The sequence below is a fragment of the Centruroides vittatus genome, unplaced genomic scaffold (assembly GCF_030686945.1).
Source record: "Centruroides vittatus isolate TY-2023 unplaced genomic scaffold, ASM3068694v2 contig_5, whole genome shotgun sequence".
In the NCBI taxonomy this organism is placed as follows: domain Eukaryota; kingdom Metazoa; phylum Arthropoda; class Arachnida; order Scorpiones; family Buthidae; genus Centruroides; species Centruroides vittatus.
In genome coordinates, this window is record NW_027122286.1 from 2,364,723 (window position 1) to 2,381,551 (window position 16,829).

Genomic DNA, 16,829 nt, shown 5'->3' on the forward strand with positions numbered 1-16,829 from the left:
TATTTATTTTTTGTGAATTATTTCAAAGTACTATTAACTGATATTCTTCCGGTAAGTCAGAAGTAACTTCTATTTTTGACTCTCACTTTTTCTATCATTAACAAATATGCTGATTTTGTAAAATTTAATTGTTTTCACCTTTTTCTGTTATTAACTCGTTTAATCGGTTGTTCATGTCACTTAATGATTCCTCTATGATCGTTATTTTTGTCAAAGAAAAAAGATTAACTACTGGTCCCATAAATTTAAAATTCGGTACTAAATGCAATATGCAAGCACAACTAAGATGCAAGTTCTGATTGGCTAGCGTATGTCGGATGATCACTCCTCACTTTACCTGACTAGGTGGTAGCAGTATTCATAATGACTGGTCAATTTGATAAATTTTTGAAATTTATTACAATGCCTGATTTTGTTGGTCATTATTCATAATGCCCATATTAATTACTTTGTCCATAACATATATACGTAAAAAATTCACAAAAAATTTTCAAAACCAACAATATGTTAAAAAATGTATTTACATTTCATCCTTGTTTTGCACTTCAATAACAGTCTTATGGCAGAGTTGATAAAGTATTTGGATATTTTCATGTCTCAATATGCAAAACATTAAAATCTTTCCTCTGGCATTAGTACAATTAAAAAAATGTACTAATAAAATTATCAGGACAGTAAGTATACTGGATTTTTTGTGAAAAAAATTGGATATTTTCTTTTGTGAATTTTTAAAGCATATACTTATCATCTTGGCAGTTTTATCAAAAATTTCATATATTATAAGAAATAAGCTATCTATAAATTTTCATCTTTAAAAATAGGACTACATATAATATAGAGAGGTTTCAAGGTTGCATGTCACGTGATAAAACACACGTTTGCTCCGCCCATTCGCCATTTTTGTGGTAGTTTTCGCTCGCTTAGCTTGCACGTGGTCTGTTATTCGACGTCTTTTTTTAGTTTAAACGTACAAAAATACTGCAGTTCTATTATCATGGATTAAGTTAAAAAAGATTCTTTTCTTGTGGGCTATTCTAGCGGTCTAACAGGACGAGATGCAGCTCTGTACGAAGAGAAAATTTCGTTATTTCAAGGCGATCCATACGAAGCCAGTTTATCAGACTTCGTCGTAGATCAAGAGTTGTGGCCGAAAGTAGAATTTGGTGACATTATAAACTATTTGGTTTTGACAACAAATTTCTACACCCTGTCACAAATGAAAGCTTATAAATCTTTAGAGGCCCATAACTATTTAACAAGTGGCTGGGTTTCTCCTGATATAAAAGTAAAAGTAATGAATAACAGCGAAGTAATATTGCTTGGAAAGATATGTTTTCTTTTGTTTGTTTAAACTCGTGTTTTTACGTATTTCTTAACTAAGAATTTTTGTCTGAAAGTAAAAGTCTAATTAAAAACAGCTGTGGAAATTTTTTAATTCAAATTGTTCAGTACCTTTATTTTCTAGTTGAAACTAGCATATAATAAGCCTACTTGCTTTTAGTTTTAACGTGTAATGTTTATAAGTTTGCACTAGCTAAAGCTTGAAATTACATTAGTTATTCGTTTATAAATGCACTATACCTAACTAAATTAATATAAGCAAATCAGTAAACTCTTTTAGGTTTTAAAATATAACTTAGTGTTTATTAATGTAAATATTGAAATGAAATGTTTCTGACAAACTCTTGTATTGATATTCACTTTATTCGTAACGAAATTTTTCCGGTTAATTCTCGAGAGCCATGCAGTTTGCCTTCGTCGTGAAAGCTCCTCAGTTTGGGATCCTTGATGACAAATAATGCCGGGAATTTTAAAAAATGATGTTCCTTTGTTCTTGAGTGAACTAGCATTACACCCAATTACACAACAAATCACCATAGTGATATTCGCGACGAAAAAAAACAACACAAGAACTCCAGTTAAAGCGCACGCGAACACACACAAAACGTAAACAAGTCACAAACAGTCACAAAGATGGCGCTGGACAATTGCGCATGCTCATGACGTCACTCGTGATGTCGACATGAAACCTCTCTATAAAGAATATGCTTTATGGAATATTTTTAGAAATGAAAAAATTTGGGACAGGTAGAAAATTAGATTTTTTCCTCAAATTTAGAAGAATTTTAAATGATCTGTTAATTTCTTTTTCTCTCTAATTTATACTTTTTGTACTGCTTCTTTTTTTAATGAAATCATCTTATCTAATACTGATAACATCTCATTAAAAGAATTTTTAATGCCAGCAATTATTTATGTGCAATATATTATCTTGAAACAAAGTTGCATATAAAAAGTGATTTTTGGTCAGTTAACCTGTTTGAGCAATTCATATGGTTTTGATTCAACTGATTCTTGAGCTATGTGATATATATAATGTTAATTAATTACTATTTTACACTTGGAGGGTATATAGAGTGGACTGAGTATTTTAGTTTATGACCCATTAAAAAAATCTCACGAAACTTCACGAATGGCTGTAAATAATAGTTTTCGCAACACAATTAAAAAAATAATTTTTTTATGCGGTCAACAGGGACCGCATTAAAAAAAGTCTCACATAGAAAATAACTCAAAACCGTACGAAATAGAATTTATTGACAACAGATGTCAGCACTTGACTGCATCGTCTGGTCTATCGTCTGTTTTACATATTTTTGTCCAGGTGGTGTTTTGTTGACTTAAAAAGTAAATTATTTCATTTTTCGCATATTTATGCAATAATATTACTATAATAAGTGCATTTATGCTATAATAAGTTTATTTAGCTATAATAAGTCAACGTGAGACATGACGAATCGCACGAGACTAGTCGCCAACTATACCGCACAAATTAAAAATTCGCATTAAAAAAATCTGCACAAATAAAAATCGCACATAAAAATGAGCTTGCATATACAACTGATTCTTGAGCTATGTGATATATATAATGTTAATTAATTACTATTTTACACTTGGAGGGTATATAGAGTGGACTGAGTATTTTAGTTTTTGTCCCATGGACCCATATCTGAAAATAAACCATTTTGACATTACAAGCTAGAAAAGGAAATTGGTTAGTTAGGTAATTTATTGCTGATACAAGAGCTTTTTGCATACTTTTTTATGCCAGTGACTTCACTATGGCTGGTAACACTCCATAGTGTCATGTGATGATCTGACCTTTTCCCAAAATTCGATTGTCAATGTCGTCATATGTGCTCAGTGGTTGTTGTCATCTACTACCTGAAAGAATCTCTTCTTACACTTTCTCGATGGCAAAACCGACGCATTCCTGCGATCTGCTGACCTCTTGGCCGGATTATATCATACTGATATTGAAATTGGCGGCTGAAGAGTCAGTCATCGCCAGTCCCTTGATAGTGAAAAATTATCGCCTGATCTCTGTCCCAAGCTCTGCATGTCACCACCCTTTTCAGATACGTCTGCCCACGAACATCTACTGGATGTCTGAACTGTTTTCTGATCCTAACCTTTCTTTCATTCAACCAGAGCACCCCAGACCAAGACCCTTCACAAGATCCTCTATAAGGTATTTATTGCCACGCAAATCTTATGTAAACTCTCTCTCGAGAACTGCGAAATTAGGCCTATCTAACTCTATTTTAGCTATTACACTCACTGTCAAGAATTTACGTATTGTAATATAAAGTTTTTTAGTCCTTTACAAATAAACGTTGTTTTGTTAATGCTGTCTCTGCGTGAGTCACTTCCGGTGCACTGTCTCTCACTCCATCCCGAATCTGATCGTCCGTGCACGCGGCCGCTCGCGTGACCAAAGCAACATGCTGTCTTGGCTTCCATGTCTATCCTGACGAGGCACTAAAGAGGTGCCGACCCTCCAGTCACAGTCATATAAATATCCATGGGTGTAGAAATGTGTGTAAAAAGTCACTGACATTCTTCATTTCAATATTTGTGGGATAAGGAACATGGATATATACACATTGGGTACATTCCAGAATGCATCAGTCTCAGCCACAACTGATGATTGGTGAATGGTTTAACAAGCTTTTAATAGAACATCTGGCAACCTAACAAGATGGCAGAAGCAAACAACACTATATTGGCATTTGCAGACTTGTCAAAATAACTTTGGATTAATACAACTGAATAGTAAAAATGATGATGGTAATTAAATATTTTGATCCACAAAAATAAGCTGTGCTCAGTAAATTATTATTATAGAAAGTTTCATTAGTTGCTACTGTTGCTATGATGAAGCCTAAAAGAACTTTTATACAAAACAACAGTTTCATACTCCATTTTCAGTCTAGTCTTGTACTTACTACTAGCAACAAAGCATATGTTTCAATTACAGCAATTAGACATATTAAAATACTGTTTAAATCATAATCCTATATTTAATTACATCATATAGAATTAAATAATAATATATGCTAATCATCGTATTCAATTTTTGTGATTATTTTATAAAGTTTCTAAATAAAACCATGGAGGCGGTCATATTGCTTCATTGGAGTTCACCATATCCACAATCCGATGAGTATGATGCATATTGGTTGCTGCACCAATGAACTCATTGGTGGATATCAGAACACATTTTTGTACATCACAGTTTATTGATGTGCTGTTTGATGCATCTGGAATGTATCTATTTTCTGAGTACACAGATATGCTGTTAGTTTATAGAGAAGCTTAATTTAATAAAAGAGCTGCTTGTGGACTTTACCAAGAGAGCTTCCATATTGTCTACTACCATTTCACTCTGTTTTTGTCAGAATTACACAGTACTTGAGAGAAATGTGGATCTCTACAGTCTGAAGAATCTAGTTTGGTGCTCTATGGGTGCATTTTACAGTTGCATTTGACAAAGAAGTAATTCATCAAGTTGAAGAGAAAACCAGCAGCTAATACCAGAGCCATTGCACGATCTATGTGGATCACATTAAGTTTGGAGTGTTGCATGGGCAGTAACTATACTCTTATCATTATAAAAATGTGCAGGCTTTGAATTCAGCTGATTTTGCATCTTGTGTTAATTTCTGCATCAATGTGCCAAAGAGCCATTGTTCCCACAGGTGATTGTTTTCACAGAGAAGAATGTTTTAATTCTCAGAACACTCATGTCTGGAATCATGCAAAACCTCATGTTATTTAATGCAGATAGTATTAAAGTTTTTTATGTAGTAATATAATATAGTATTAAAGTTTAATGCAGAAAGTATTAAATTTACAACTAATGTGCATATTGCTTGGCAAGTATTGTAGGGTATAACTTGATTGAGCATACTGGGTAACTCTACCATCATGTCTCACTGCTGCTACCTACTTAACTTTTTTTACAAGAAACATTACCCAAGATGATGGAAGACATTCCATATGGAATTTATTGGAAAATGTAGTTTGGTTCCAACATGATGTTTTCCAATGTACTTCCCTCATGCTGTCTGAAAAAACTATCTGAACTGAAAATTTAGAGAAAGAGGGATTGGTAAAGGACCAGAGACATGGCTACCAGTCTCCTGACTTGACTGTTGGATTCCTGTGGGGTTTATTTAAAGAGTTTTAGAGTATGAGACACCTGTGGAATCTGGAAAGATGTTATTGCTTGTAGTTACAGTGCATTCTATTCAGGATGTGTGGAATTTGATAGTGTATAAAAACATAATCTAGCTGTCATGCCTGCAACAATGTTGGTGGCTCTCTTTGAACAGTTTCTATAGCAACTTGCCATTAAGAAATTAAACAAGCTGAGAAATCTTCAGATATTTTATTGCTTTTTACAGGTTTTTATTTTGAAAACAGTTCCATTTCCAAATTTGAATCCACAGGACAAAAAAATCAATGTACTCAGTCCACTCTATATGCCGTTCAAGTTTGTAATAGGAATGTGTTTATATAATATACACATACACATCTCAAAATAAAGTTTTTTATTTAAATGTATAAAATATGCAAAGTTTAAAACTACTTGGATCTGAATAATTTATATTTCAAAATTGCATAGATTATAATTAAAAATTTGAAATTGAAAAAAAATGCATGTATATTAAAAGAGAAGGCTAATGTTGCAGTTTTTAAAAAGAAACAAAGTATTGTTTTTAAATATTGAAAACGTTGAGAGTAAAAAAAAAAATATTAAGTGTGCATTGATATATGAAAATACAAATTGAAGATAGAAACACTTATTATTATTTATTATTCTTAGTTTTCCATTTTTATATGCTTCTCTGTTTCATATATTAAATGATGACTGTTTCTGCTTTGATAGAGAAAGATGAAATGAGCATGAATAATATCTGATAAGTAATCTGCTTATAAGATTCACTAGTTATTAGTTCAATTGAGCATTTTTCTTATAAAATTTATTCTTGCTGATTTTATTTTTTTGATATAATAAATTTTATTTGTCATAATTTTAAATATAATTTTTTTTTTTAAACGTGTACTGATTTTTTAATAAGATATTAGTATAAGTGTACCAATGTTAACTTTAAAAATATAATATTTATTTTTTTTCTGTTGTGAATCAAATCCTAAATATTTTTATATTGACGAATGGGCAAAGATGAATTTTTATCTTAATTACTTAAGCTGCATCTGAAGATAAGCTAAATAAATGTGAGAAAGTGGGATGATTTTACCTTAAGAAAACTTTATTAATTTTTTTTATTTAAGGATTGTGAGAATTTTTTAAAAATTAAACAGATGTAGATGACAGAAAATATTTAGAATCATTGGTTTAAGTAATATAAATATTTTTAGAATACAGTAGATTCTCACTAATCAGGCCATTCCTTACATGGGGGTGTCGGATTAACGAGATTATTGGATCACTTAGAGCAGGGGTCCCCAACCTTTTTGTACCTAAGAGCACATTCTAGAATACCGGCTGGACGACGGGCACCATTTATTTTTTCAAGGTGAATTTATATTTGGACATAGTTAACAGCGCCGGATTAAGCCTCTAGCGGGCCCTAGACAAAATTTAAATTGGGGCCCCATTTAAATAAGTTGCTTCTAAACAAATCTTATATAATGTGACATTAGCATGGGTGACACCCGGTGCGGATATCGTGGTGTCACCCAGGAATATTTCTAGATGGTGCGAGAGATATCGTGGCGGAGATTACTTCTGACACACGGATGGCTGTTGACCTTTTTTTTTTTTTTTTTTAGTTAACGACTGCTGAAATTTCTAGGTCACTCCAAGTTACGGGCCCTACACGTTTCCCTACTTTGATTTTATGGTATTCAGAACAGACCGATTTACTTCATTTCAGGTATGGGAAATTGAATTGGTGCAGATTTGGAGGAGGGGAAAAAGAGATCGGTCGCATTTCGCTTTGTGCTTTCATCTGTGTTGGACGCCATTTCTACTTTTGAATGGTTAATCATTCAAAGTGAAAAAACTTTTACATAGCATTTTATCGAAAACCGAAATATTTTTATTTTTATTGTGGTCGCACAGTGGCGGGCACACGTAAAACGATTGGCGGGTGCCATGGTGCCCGCGGGCATAGGGTTGGGGACCACTGACTTAGAGTGTATGATGAATGGTGCGACAGTCATCTTTCAATACTGATTCTTTTTGGAGGCAGGTGAGCAAAATAATATGGTGTGTTAAAGTGCAGTAATGTATATATAAATGAACCCAACTAAACAGGATATGCAACATGACTAACATTTTCACAAAAAGAAAGAGCATAAACAATCTCACTAGAAGATATGCTGAATAATTGAGAGGTTGGATTAGTGAGAGTCTCACTAATCTGGCCTCTCAGTTAGCTTTACTTGTAATATCTTTGCTGGTTATTTTTGTGTTGTAATTGTTGTTGCTGATTATTTTTGTGTGTTCAATCTGATAACATGTTCATTAGAAAATAACCATGATGTATTTATGATAAAAAGTGAATAATTGAACTAATAATGATGTTTTATTATTTAAAGAGATATTTTCATTGAAAAATAAATAGTATGGTTTATAATGCATTTTTTATTTGCATGGTTTTATATATATGTACATACTGTACAAAGAAGTGGAACTAGAATATAAACTATTAAGAAATATATCTTAAAAACTTATTTTTTCCTGTAATAATCATGCTTGTTGAGCTGGAAAATCATTGTACAAAAATAAATTAGGATTATTTTTTGAAACATCATTACACATGTAAGAAAAAATTTACTTAAATAATTTTTTAAAACATTTTATAAATTTAATTTAGAACATATTCTAAAACATTAGCAAATATACTTGAGAGTGCATTTCACAACTTCAGTAAACAAACTTTACTGTTGATAATTTTTCTTGAAAGTATTATCAGTATTTTGTTTTGATAATATCAGTTGTTTATTTCAATTGTTATAAGTCATATAAAATGAAAAAGGTTTTTCAACATCTTTTCATATATTAAATATTAGACATTGAATCTTATTTTATTAAAGAAAGGTTGTGAGACCTTCTTTCAATGCTCCTTATCAATTGTTCTTTATAATACAGTATTGTGTACTTGAAAATTCTTTCTGCAGTGAATGTGCTTTGTTAAATGTTACATTTAAAGCATCATCAGATTTAGTATACTGTATACAAAGTAACATTTGAACACCTCAAATAGTTTTGACATGGCTATATGAATATCTTTCTTAAAAAATATGTTCACATCTCTAAAAAGCATATTTACATAGATGTGTGAAAAATTTTTTGTTTCATATAAATTAATAAAAATCTTTAAACAAGAAGCATAAAAAAAGAAGTCAAATCAGACTAATTTACTTACATAATCATTGTATTGAATTGGTTTTCGAATGTGAAAATATTTTTTCAAATTAATTTACTTAGTTTAAAAAAAAACAAAAGTAGTCAAAGTAATTATAACAGTTCCAAAATATCAGGAACACTGATTTCAACCTAAAATGTCAAAGGTCTTTCAATAACTTGTTCAATACAGAACAAGGTTATTTATATGAGGGGATTTGTCCAACAGTTTTTATTGATTTTCTGGTAGAACAAAAGATTCTGGGGAGAACATTGAAATGAAATGATAAATATCAAAGTACCTTACAATCAGGACCTTCTAAAGCTTAGTATGGTACCCATGGCTTGAATGGTCATCTTTACCTCTTAGAAGACTCCTTTTTTGTTTTGTGTTTGAACAAATGAAATACATAAAATGTGTTTTTATTAATAAGTAGCAGTCTTTAAGATTTTAGTTTTGTAAGTAAAAATAACATTAATTTATAAGAGTTTTCTACGTGCTCAGGAAAAACTCCCTAGCTTTTCCCTTGACAGCCTTTTGTACAATCCTCTATGAACCACAAGATTTGCATCCCAACTAAGTATAGTTTTTTGTTGTTGTTACAGATTTTTGGATGTTAGGATTCTGACATAAATGCATAATAAAAGATATCACTTGGGTCTGGAAGAAGGCTGATTCCTTTAAAGCATATATACTAAAAAAAATATTTAATGTGGCAAAAATTCTTGCATAAAAATTGCTAGTAATATTGATAGAATTTTGCTTGTTTTTATGGTATTTAGAGAGAGATTCCATATGTTTGAGATACCATAGTGATGTTTACCTGTTAATAAAATTGGTTCCTTCTCTCTGGATCTTATCTGCAATTCTTAAAATTTGTCCTTAGAAATAACATTTTTTGTCCACTATTAAAATGATTTCTGATAATTTTTGTTTTGAGGTAGTTAATGTGACTTCAACTTCGGTTTGTATGCTTTTTTATATTGGGTCTTTTTTTAATTTGTTAATTTTGGTTTTGGACATTGAATCCTATTAGTACATCATCTGAAAGTAACATGCTAATACTTCAGGTCATCCAGGTCATGGTGAGATTTTATTTACTTTTTATAACTGTAACAGCAAGAATTTGATAATGTCTCGCCTTTGTTCCTTTCTGGCACCAATGCTTTGGGATTTTGTTATTTTGACTCTTAGGGATTTTATGAATGATAAAGAATTTTTTAATAATTTTTTCAATTATAAATATCCAGATCTTTACAATATGGTAATAAAATACATATCATAGTATCTTTTTGTCACTCTGGGTGTATGATATCATTGATATTTATACTTTTATTTATACAATTTTGATATTTTTGTTTTCATTTAATAACTTTTTGTCACAAACTATGCAGTTAATTTGAAATAAAGTTATCAACATCATTTGATTAAGTGTATATTTAGTTTGTTATATTATGGTACAGAACTCAAAAAAAGCAGGAATGATTCAAATGTGATCTAGTAATTATTTTATCAAATAGAAAAAAATCATGGAGAAATGTTAGATAAATTACAATAACTATAAAACATGATTTGTCACTATAAAGAAATAACTATTGTAAATGTTCATGCAATTTATCAAATTTTATATATGAATAATACATTACTGAAATGAACCTATCTAAATATCATTTGCTATTGTTATGTCATTATCACTAATAAATTGAAATTCAACAAAATCAAATTTCTGCTGAAGTTGAATATATTAGGGAATGTTCAGTTTGTTTTTAAATTTTATTCTAATTTTAATTGTCTATTTTAACAGGAAAAAAGAATAAATTTTAAAGAAAATATTCAAAGTAATATTTCTATAGTGGGACAATCTTAAAACATGAAATTTCTGTGTAGTTCATATTTTAAAATTTCAGTATTTTCAAAAATTTATTTTTGTAGAATTTTTTCAAAATTTTGTAAAGTAAATTTTTTGAGCCTTTAAAAATTTCAAGATACTCTGGGAAGTGACCTGGTCATAACAGCTTTTGTTTTTAATCCAAAATTTATAGGCAGTTTAGATTATTGATCACTATTGACAATTTATAATCTGTTTTATAATGTAGAAAATAACAATTTCATTATTAGAAAAAAAAGTAATGAAATACCAAATTTTTATTTTTCTTTAATTTATAAACCTATATATAAAAATGAATCCACATCTGTCTGTCTGAGTATCACATGAGAATAGTCGAATCAATTTATATGAAACTGTACATACATTCAAGACAGTCTGAGAAGAATATACAGTAGGCTACTGTTGAATTTATATTTATCTGTTCGAGTATCATGTGAGAACAGCTGAATTGATTTCTACGAAACTTTATATGTATATTCAGGATATATCATTTTCCTGTGTGAAGCCAGATACCTCAGCTAGTAAAATTATAATCTTGTTATAAATGTTTTAATAGCTATCTACTTGCTTTAATGATCACTTCAAAACTATTAAAGCATTTTTACATAATTTTTGTATTCATTCAGTCTTCTGCAAGTTGAAACAGTTTAGTGGTATGACTTAACAATGTTACTTACTACAATTTTAACAAAATGTTTATTACCATAATTAATGAAGCTATATCTTTTTAAAGATACTAATTTGATTCCAAAATGAAATATCCAAAACAATTTGTATTTCAGATTAGTAACGATTGAATTTTCCATTGCTCTATACAGTTTATCTAGATTAAAAATGTATTAGCAAAACCACAGATTTAAAAAGTGATTCATCAGCAATAATTAAAATTAATTCCACACTTGAATATAAATACAAGTAGTCAGCCTTCCTTCTGAATGCATATTTACAATTATTGCTAAAGACTGCTGCTATTGTTTTTTTTTGTAAGCTGGAAGGACCTTGAAATACTCCTTATTGTCTGATGTTTTTGTGTGTTTGTATGGTGTGATATGATTGAGATTATGGCTTATTAATAATTTAAATATTCTAATTAACAATAAATAGAAAAACTTAATCAAATTTTTAAATTCTAATTATTATTATTATTATTATTATTATGTATGAAAGTATGGCAATCAGTCAATAAAGACTTTCTAAGATTTTTACATTTTTGGACTCAGGAGACCTTGAAACATCAAGAAATGCAAAAGTAAATTTGGTGATTTTTTTTTTATGTATATACAGTCGTTAGTGTGCATGTGGGTATAGTTTTGTTCATTCATTTTGAAGCTTAATAACGCCTGTGTGTTTTGTCAAAAAATTTTGAAATTTTGCAGGGAGGTTTGTGTGTTAGTGGGATTGATGCTATTAAATTTTGGTAGTTAAAGACAACAGGGTGGGTAGGTAAATGGGGTCATTTGTCATATCTCAACTAGGGTCAGACTTAATGACTATTTTACTCATTATTCGCATTTGCAAATTTTTTATAAAACTCATCTCTAGCTTCAAAATTATGCTTTTTGCCATTTTACAATAATAAATAATGTAAAAAGTTCTTTAAATAAAATATCATAACACATGGTACCACCACAATTTTTAAATTTTTTTGATAGAAAACTTACGCAATTTATTGCTGAATTTTTGCAAATAGAAAAGGTAAATTTCTATTTGCAAAACAAGTTATTATTTCTATGAAAGTTAAATTTACCGTATTTTACGGACTATAAGACGCACTTTTTTCTTCGAAAAATTGCCTCCAAAATTCAGGTGCGTCTTATAGTCCATAGCGTCTTATAGTCCGTAGAATACGGTATATATACAATTACAATCATGTGAAAATTACAAATGATTAGATTTTAATTATTATTATTATTATTAGTCTTTGTAAAAATTATTACTTTTTTCAGTTTTAAGAGAGAAAAAATGTAGAATAATTACCAACTGAAATAAATATATGTATTAAAATTGAAGTCTGGATCTTATGTCTAATCTCACAAAATAATTTAAGTAAACAAAGTTCATTTTTATTGATAACTAAGATCTAGTGTTTTGTTCTTTATGAAATTTTATTTCTTTGCATTAGCTACACATATATGGCTAATGCATCATATTATTACTGTATTCCTTATGTACTGTACAGTACATATGTAAATTAATATAGTAGTGTAATGATTTTCTTTGTTTATCTTACTTATCTTTTATCTTTTTGATTCAAATTTAAGTGGATATTTGTTAATAGTAAATATTATTTTATGTTTGTTATCTTTCATATTTTATTATATGACAATATAATTAAGATTACCATTCATCAATATAATTTAGATTAGACTCTTGAATAATTATCACTATTCAAGAGGTTATCTCATAAGACAAAGTATTTTGAACTACTGAATCAGCACTATAACATACAGTTCTTTGCTTTTTAGGAAATCAAAACCAGAAATTCTACTTATAAATGTAGTACTTTTGAGCTTTTCAGCCATTTCTCAGGGGTACCAAAATTAGAGATATAAGTTTACCTTTTTCCTAATTATATAATAATAAATTACATACATGATATGTAATGAGAAAATAGCTTAAAAATCCACATTTCATTTGTTGATTAAACTGTTTTTTGTTATCTAAAGAAATCTTAAAAGTCTGATTTTATAAGACTGTTCCATGACTTTCAAATGTAATGGATTTAAATGAATCATTAACTGTATTAATATGTTATGTCAGGTATATTGAATATTATTACATAAATAAATTTCTGCTTCTACATTATAATAGATGAATACCTCATGTTTGTATTAAGTATATGTTAGCTGACATATGGGCATATATACATTTTGTTGATACATATTAGATTAAATGTCCCAATAAAAATTATAGGTAATTTTTCTGTGTTATTTATAGTAGTTATTTATATAATAGTTTCTGTAGTTATTTATAATTTTACTATATCATTTTTTATATCTGGTCATTAAAAGTATAAAAAAGTTTACATGGATAAATATAAATGTCTATAGTAAAATAGCAATTAAATTACCTTTCAGTATGTTTGCCAAACTTCGAAAAAAGATTGAAGAAGAAAACAATACAGAATTAGCAAGAACATTATCTCCGACTGTTACACCTCCAATTAGCAGATCAGGTAAGTTTCTTATTTTTGATTCTATTCAAAATAAAACATTTTTCTTGATAAATTAGTGATAGTTAGGTGAAGTATATTATAATTTCCTATTAAATTAATAAATCATAAACTTTTACTTTTTATTTCTAAGGTTGAATAAAAGCTAAAACAGTTGTTGTTCCTGATTTAATTCTAAATTAAAATTCAAAATTTTTCAAGAATATTTTTGCTTTGTTGTAGTTAATGTTTATTAACATTATGATTAGTCATTTAATTTTGTAAAATTATTTCAAAATATTTTTTAGTATTTATTTAAAACATTTTGAAATCATTATCATCATATTGGGTTGTTCAGAAAGTAATTTTGTTTTTTTACCACCAGAGGGATTAGTTGTATTTTTATCCACCAATTTCATTTTAAATTATATTGTCATTATGTATATTTTGACAGCTGACATTTCAAGGCTTATTTGTAAAAAATTTTGTTTGATTCTTTGCAATTGCTTTTTTTTCGATGTCTCATCAAATATGGAAAATTGAAAGCAGCATTTTCAACATATTTTGCTTTTTTATTACCAAAAAGATAAGAATGCTGTTCAAGCAAGAAAAAAATTGTGTGATGTATATGGAGAAGATGTGTTGACAGAACGACAGTGACAAAACTAGTTCGCAAAATTTTGTTCCTGCAATTTTGATATTGAAGATGCACCATATTTTGGAAGGCCAGTTGAAGCTGATGAAGACAAAATAAAGGTATTGATTAAAGCAAACTGCTGAATAACAACCTGAGAAATTGCTAAGAGGTTAAATTTGTTGAATTCAACTTTTTATGATCGCTTGAAACAACTTGATTTAGTTTCAAAGCTAGATGTATGGGTTCACATGTTCTTAAAGGAAGAGATTTGCCCCATCACATTGACATCTGTGATTTGTTTCTCAAATGTCAAGAAAATGATCCATTTTTGAAGCGAATCGTAACTGGCAATGAAAAATGGATTGTTTATAACAATGTCGAATGCAAGCGATCATGGTGTAGAAGAGATGAGCTGGCTCAAAGCATTTCAAAAGCTGGTATTCATCATAAAAAAGGGATGCTCTCTGTTTGGTGGGATTTTAAGGAAATTGTTTTTTGAGCTTCTACCAGACAATTCCACAATTGATTCGGATGTATACTGCTGTCAAATGGACAAATTGTGAGTGATAGCATCAAACAGAAAAGGTGTAGTGTTTCACCATGATAATGCCAGACCTCACACAAGTTTGGTAACTCATCAGAAGTTGTTACAGCTTGGATGGGATGTGCTGCCACACCCACCATATTTGCCAGATCTGGCACCCTTGGAGAATTACTTGTTCTGGTCTTTACAAAATTTTTTAAACGGTAAAACATTTACTTCAAATGAGGGTGTCAAAAATCACTTAGATCAGTTTTTTGTAAGCAAAGATCAGAACTTTTATGAGCATGGAATCATGCTACTACCAGAAAGATGGCAAAAGGTATTGGACCAAAATGGTCAATATATAATTCAATAAAATATTTATATATTATAAGAAAATTGTTTTCCCCCCACGAAAAAAATCAAAATTACAAATTACTCTCTGAACAACCCAATAAGTTTATTATTTTAGTGGAAGCTGGTTAACTTGAAGTCATATTTACTTGAAATCTTTTTCACTCCCCAATCATCCAGCATAAGAATTTACATGTTAAAGCAAACTAGTTAATGCAAATGGGGTTTTGATATATTATTTTCATAGTATCTCTCTGGAATTTTAATTTAAATAAAATAAATGATTCATCTATCAAATAAACTAATCAGAAACTTTCTGTAAAGCATGGGAACTATGTATGACTAATAATAAACATCATGTCGTGTCCTGTGACAGTGGGCAAGAGGTGATGGTTTCCAGACAGCATATGTGACCTAAATACTGTAACTGCCATCTGAACCAGTTTTTTTTTTTTTTTTTTTTTTTCTAATGGATTTCTCTTACTAGCTGACATAATAAATAAATAAAGGAATTTTCGATAAATTAATTTAAAACAAAACAATTATAGTCTATTTCTATAACAATTTTAACTTTTTCAGCAAAACTTTAAAAATACAACAATTGTAAAGAATGGTTTTTTGTGATAAAAAAAATAAAAAACAGACCAGTGCTAGGTGCAAAATATCACAATTTAAAAAAATCCTTACATTTAGGAGTGAATGGATCAACCATTCGGAAGCATTTCTAGGTAGTAATTTACCTATTTGGGTGAAAATTTTTGAGTTTCCTGACAACAATGAGAGGTTTACATTGACACAACAATTCTATGTAATAAGATCACAAAAATATCATATGGATCACCAATAAACCAATGCACAAAATCTTGATTTTTATATGCTGAAGCTTTTTGACTTGGTCTGAATTTTTCCAAACTGATTTAACTAAGTTCCATTTGCATAATTAAATTTTAACATGACTTCAATATAACTATTTTCAGTAATTTACTTAAAAAATGATGATAATTTGTCAGAAAATCACAAAATGTCTTGTTTCTTATTTTTTTTAATAGGAAATAAATAAATTTTACCAAGGATTTTTTTTATAAATAAATAAAATAATTAAATTCAAATGCAGTACTTTTATAATTACATAGTTAGACAATTTAACTTTGTGTTTTGATTTGATGATATAAAAAATCAGTATGCTGTTTACTGTCATAAAAATTCACTTTAATTCAGTAATATATTAGAATTTTAATTAACTTTATATATATATATATAAAGTTTTATGTTTACTGGAAGATACATGATTATGTATAATAATTACTAGACACACCAAATTAATGAAATATGCAATATGTTGTGATCAAACATTTCTAACCAGAGTTTAACTGATATATCATTATAGATTCTGTTAATTTGTTAGTAAATATTATAAATAGTCTTAGTTGTTTCAATTTTATTTGATATTTTTTAATAAATTATGAATATTTTTCAAATAGTCCTATGTAAATTAATTTAACTACAAAGTTGCTATTTCTTTTAAATGAATAGTGTGATATCTATATACAGTA

General features: G+C 29.1%; 1 protein-coding gene across 2 annotated transcripts in view; it reads left to right on the forward strand.

The window, feature by feature from the left end:
• LOC136978210 (golgin subfamily A member 1-like) overlaps positions 1 to 16,829 on the forward strand; it is a 59,280-nt gene that overhangs the window by 1,844 nt on the left and 40,607 nt on the right. For both annotated transcript variants that reach the window (XM_067273867.1, XM_067273868.1), the window contains exon 2: positions 13,689 to 13,786. In XM_067273867.1, coding sequence (XP_067129968.1) covers positions 13,690 to 13,786 — 97 coding nt within the window. In that variant the 5' untranslated portion in view covers position 13,689. The remainder of the gene's footprint in view (positions 1 to 13,688; positions 13,787 to 16,829) is intronic.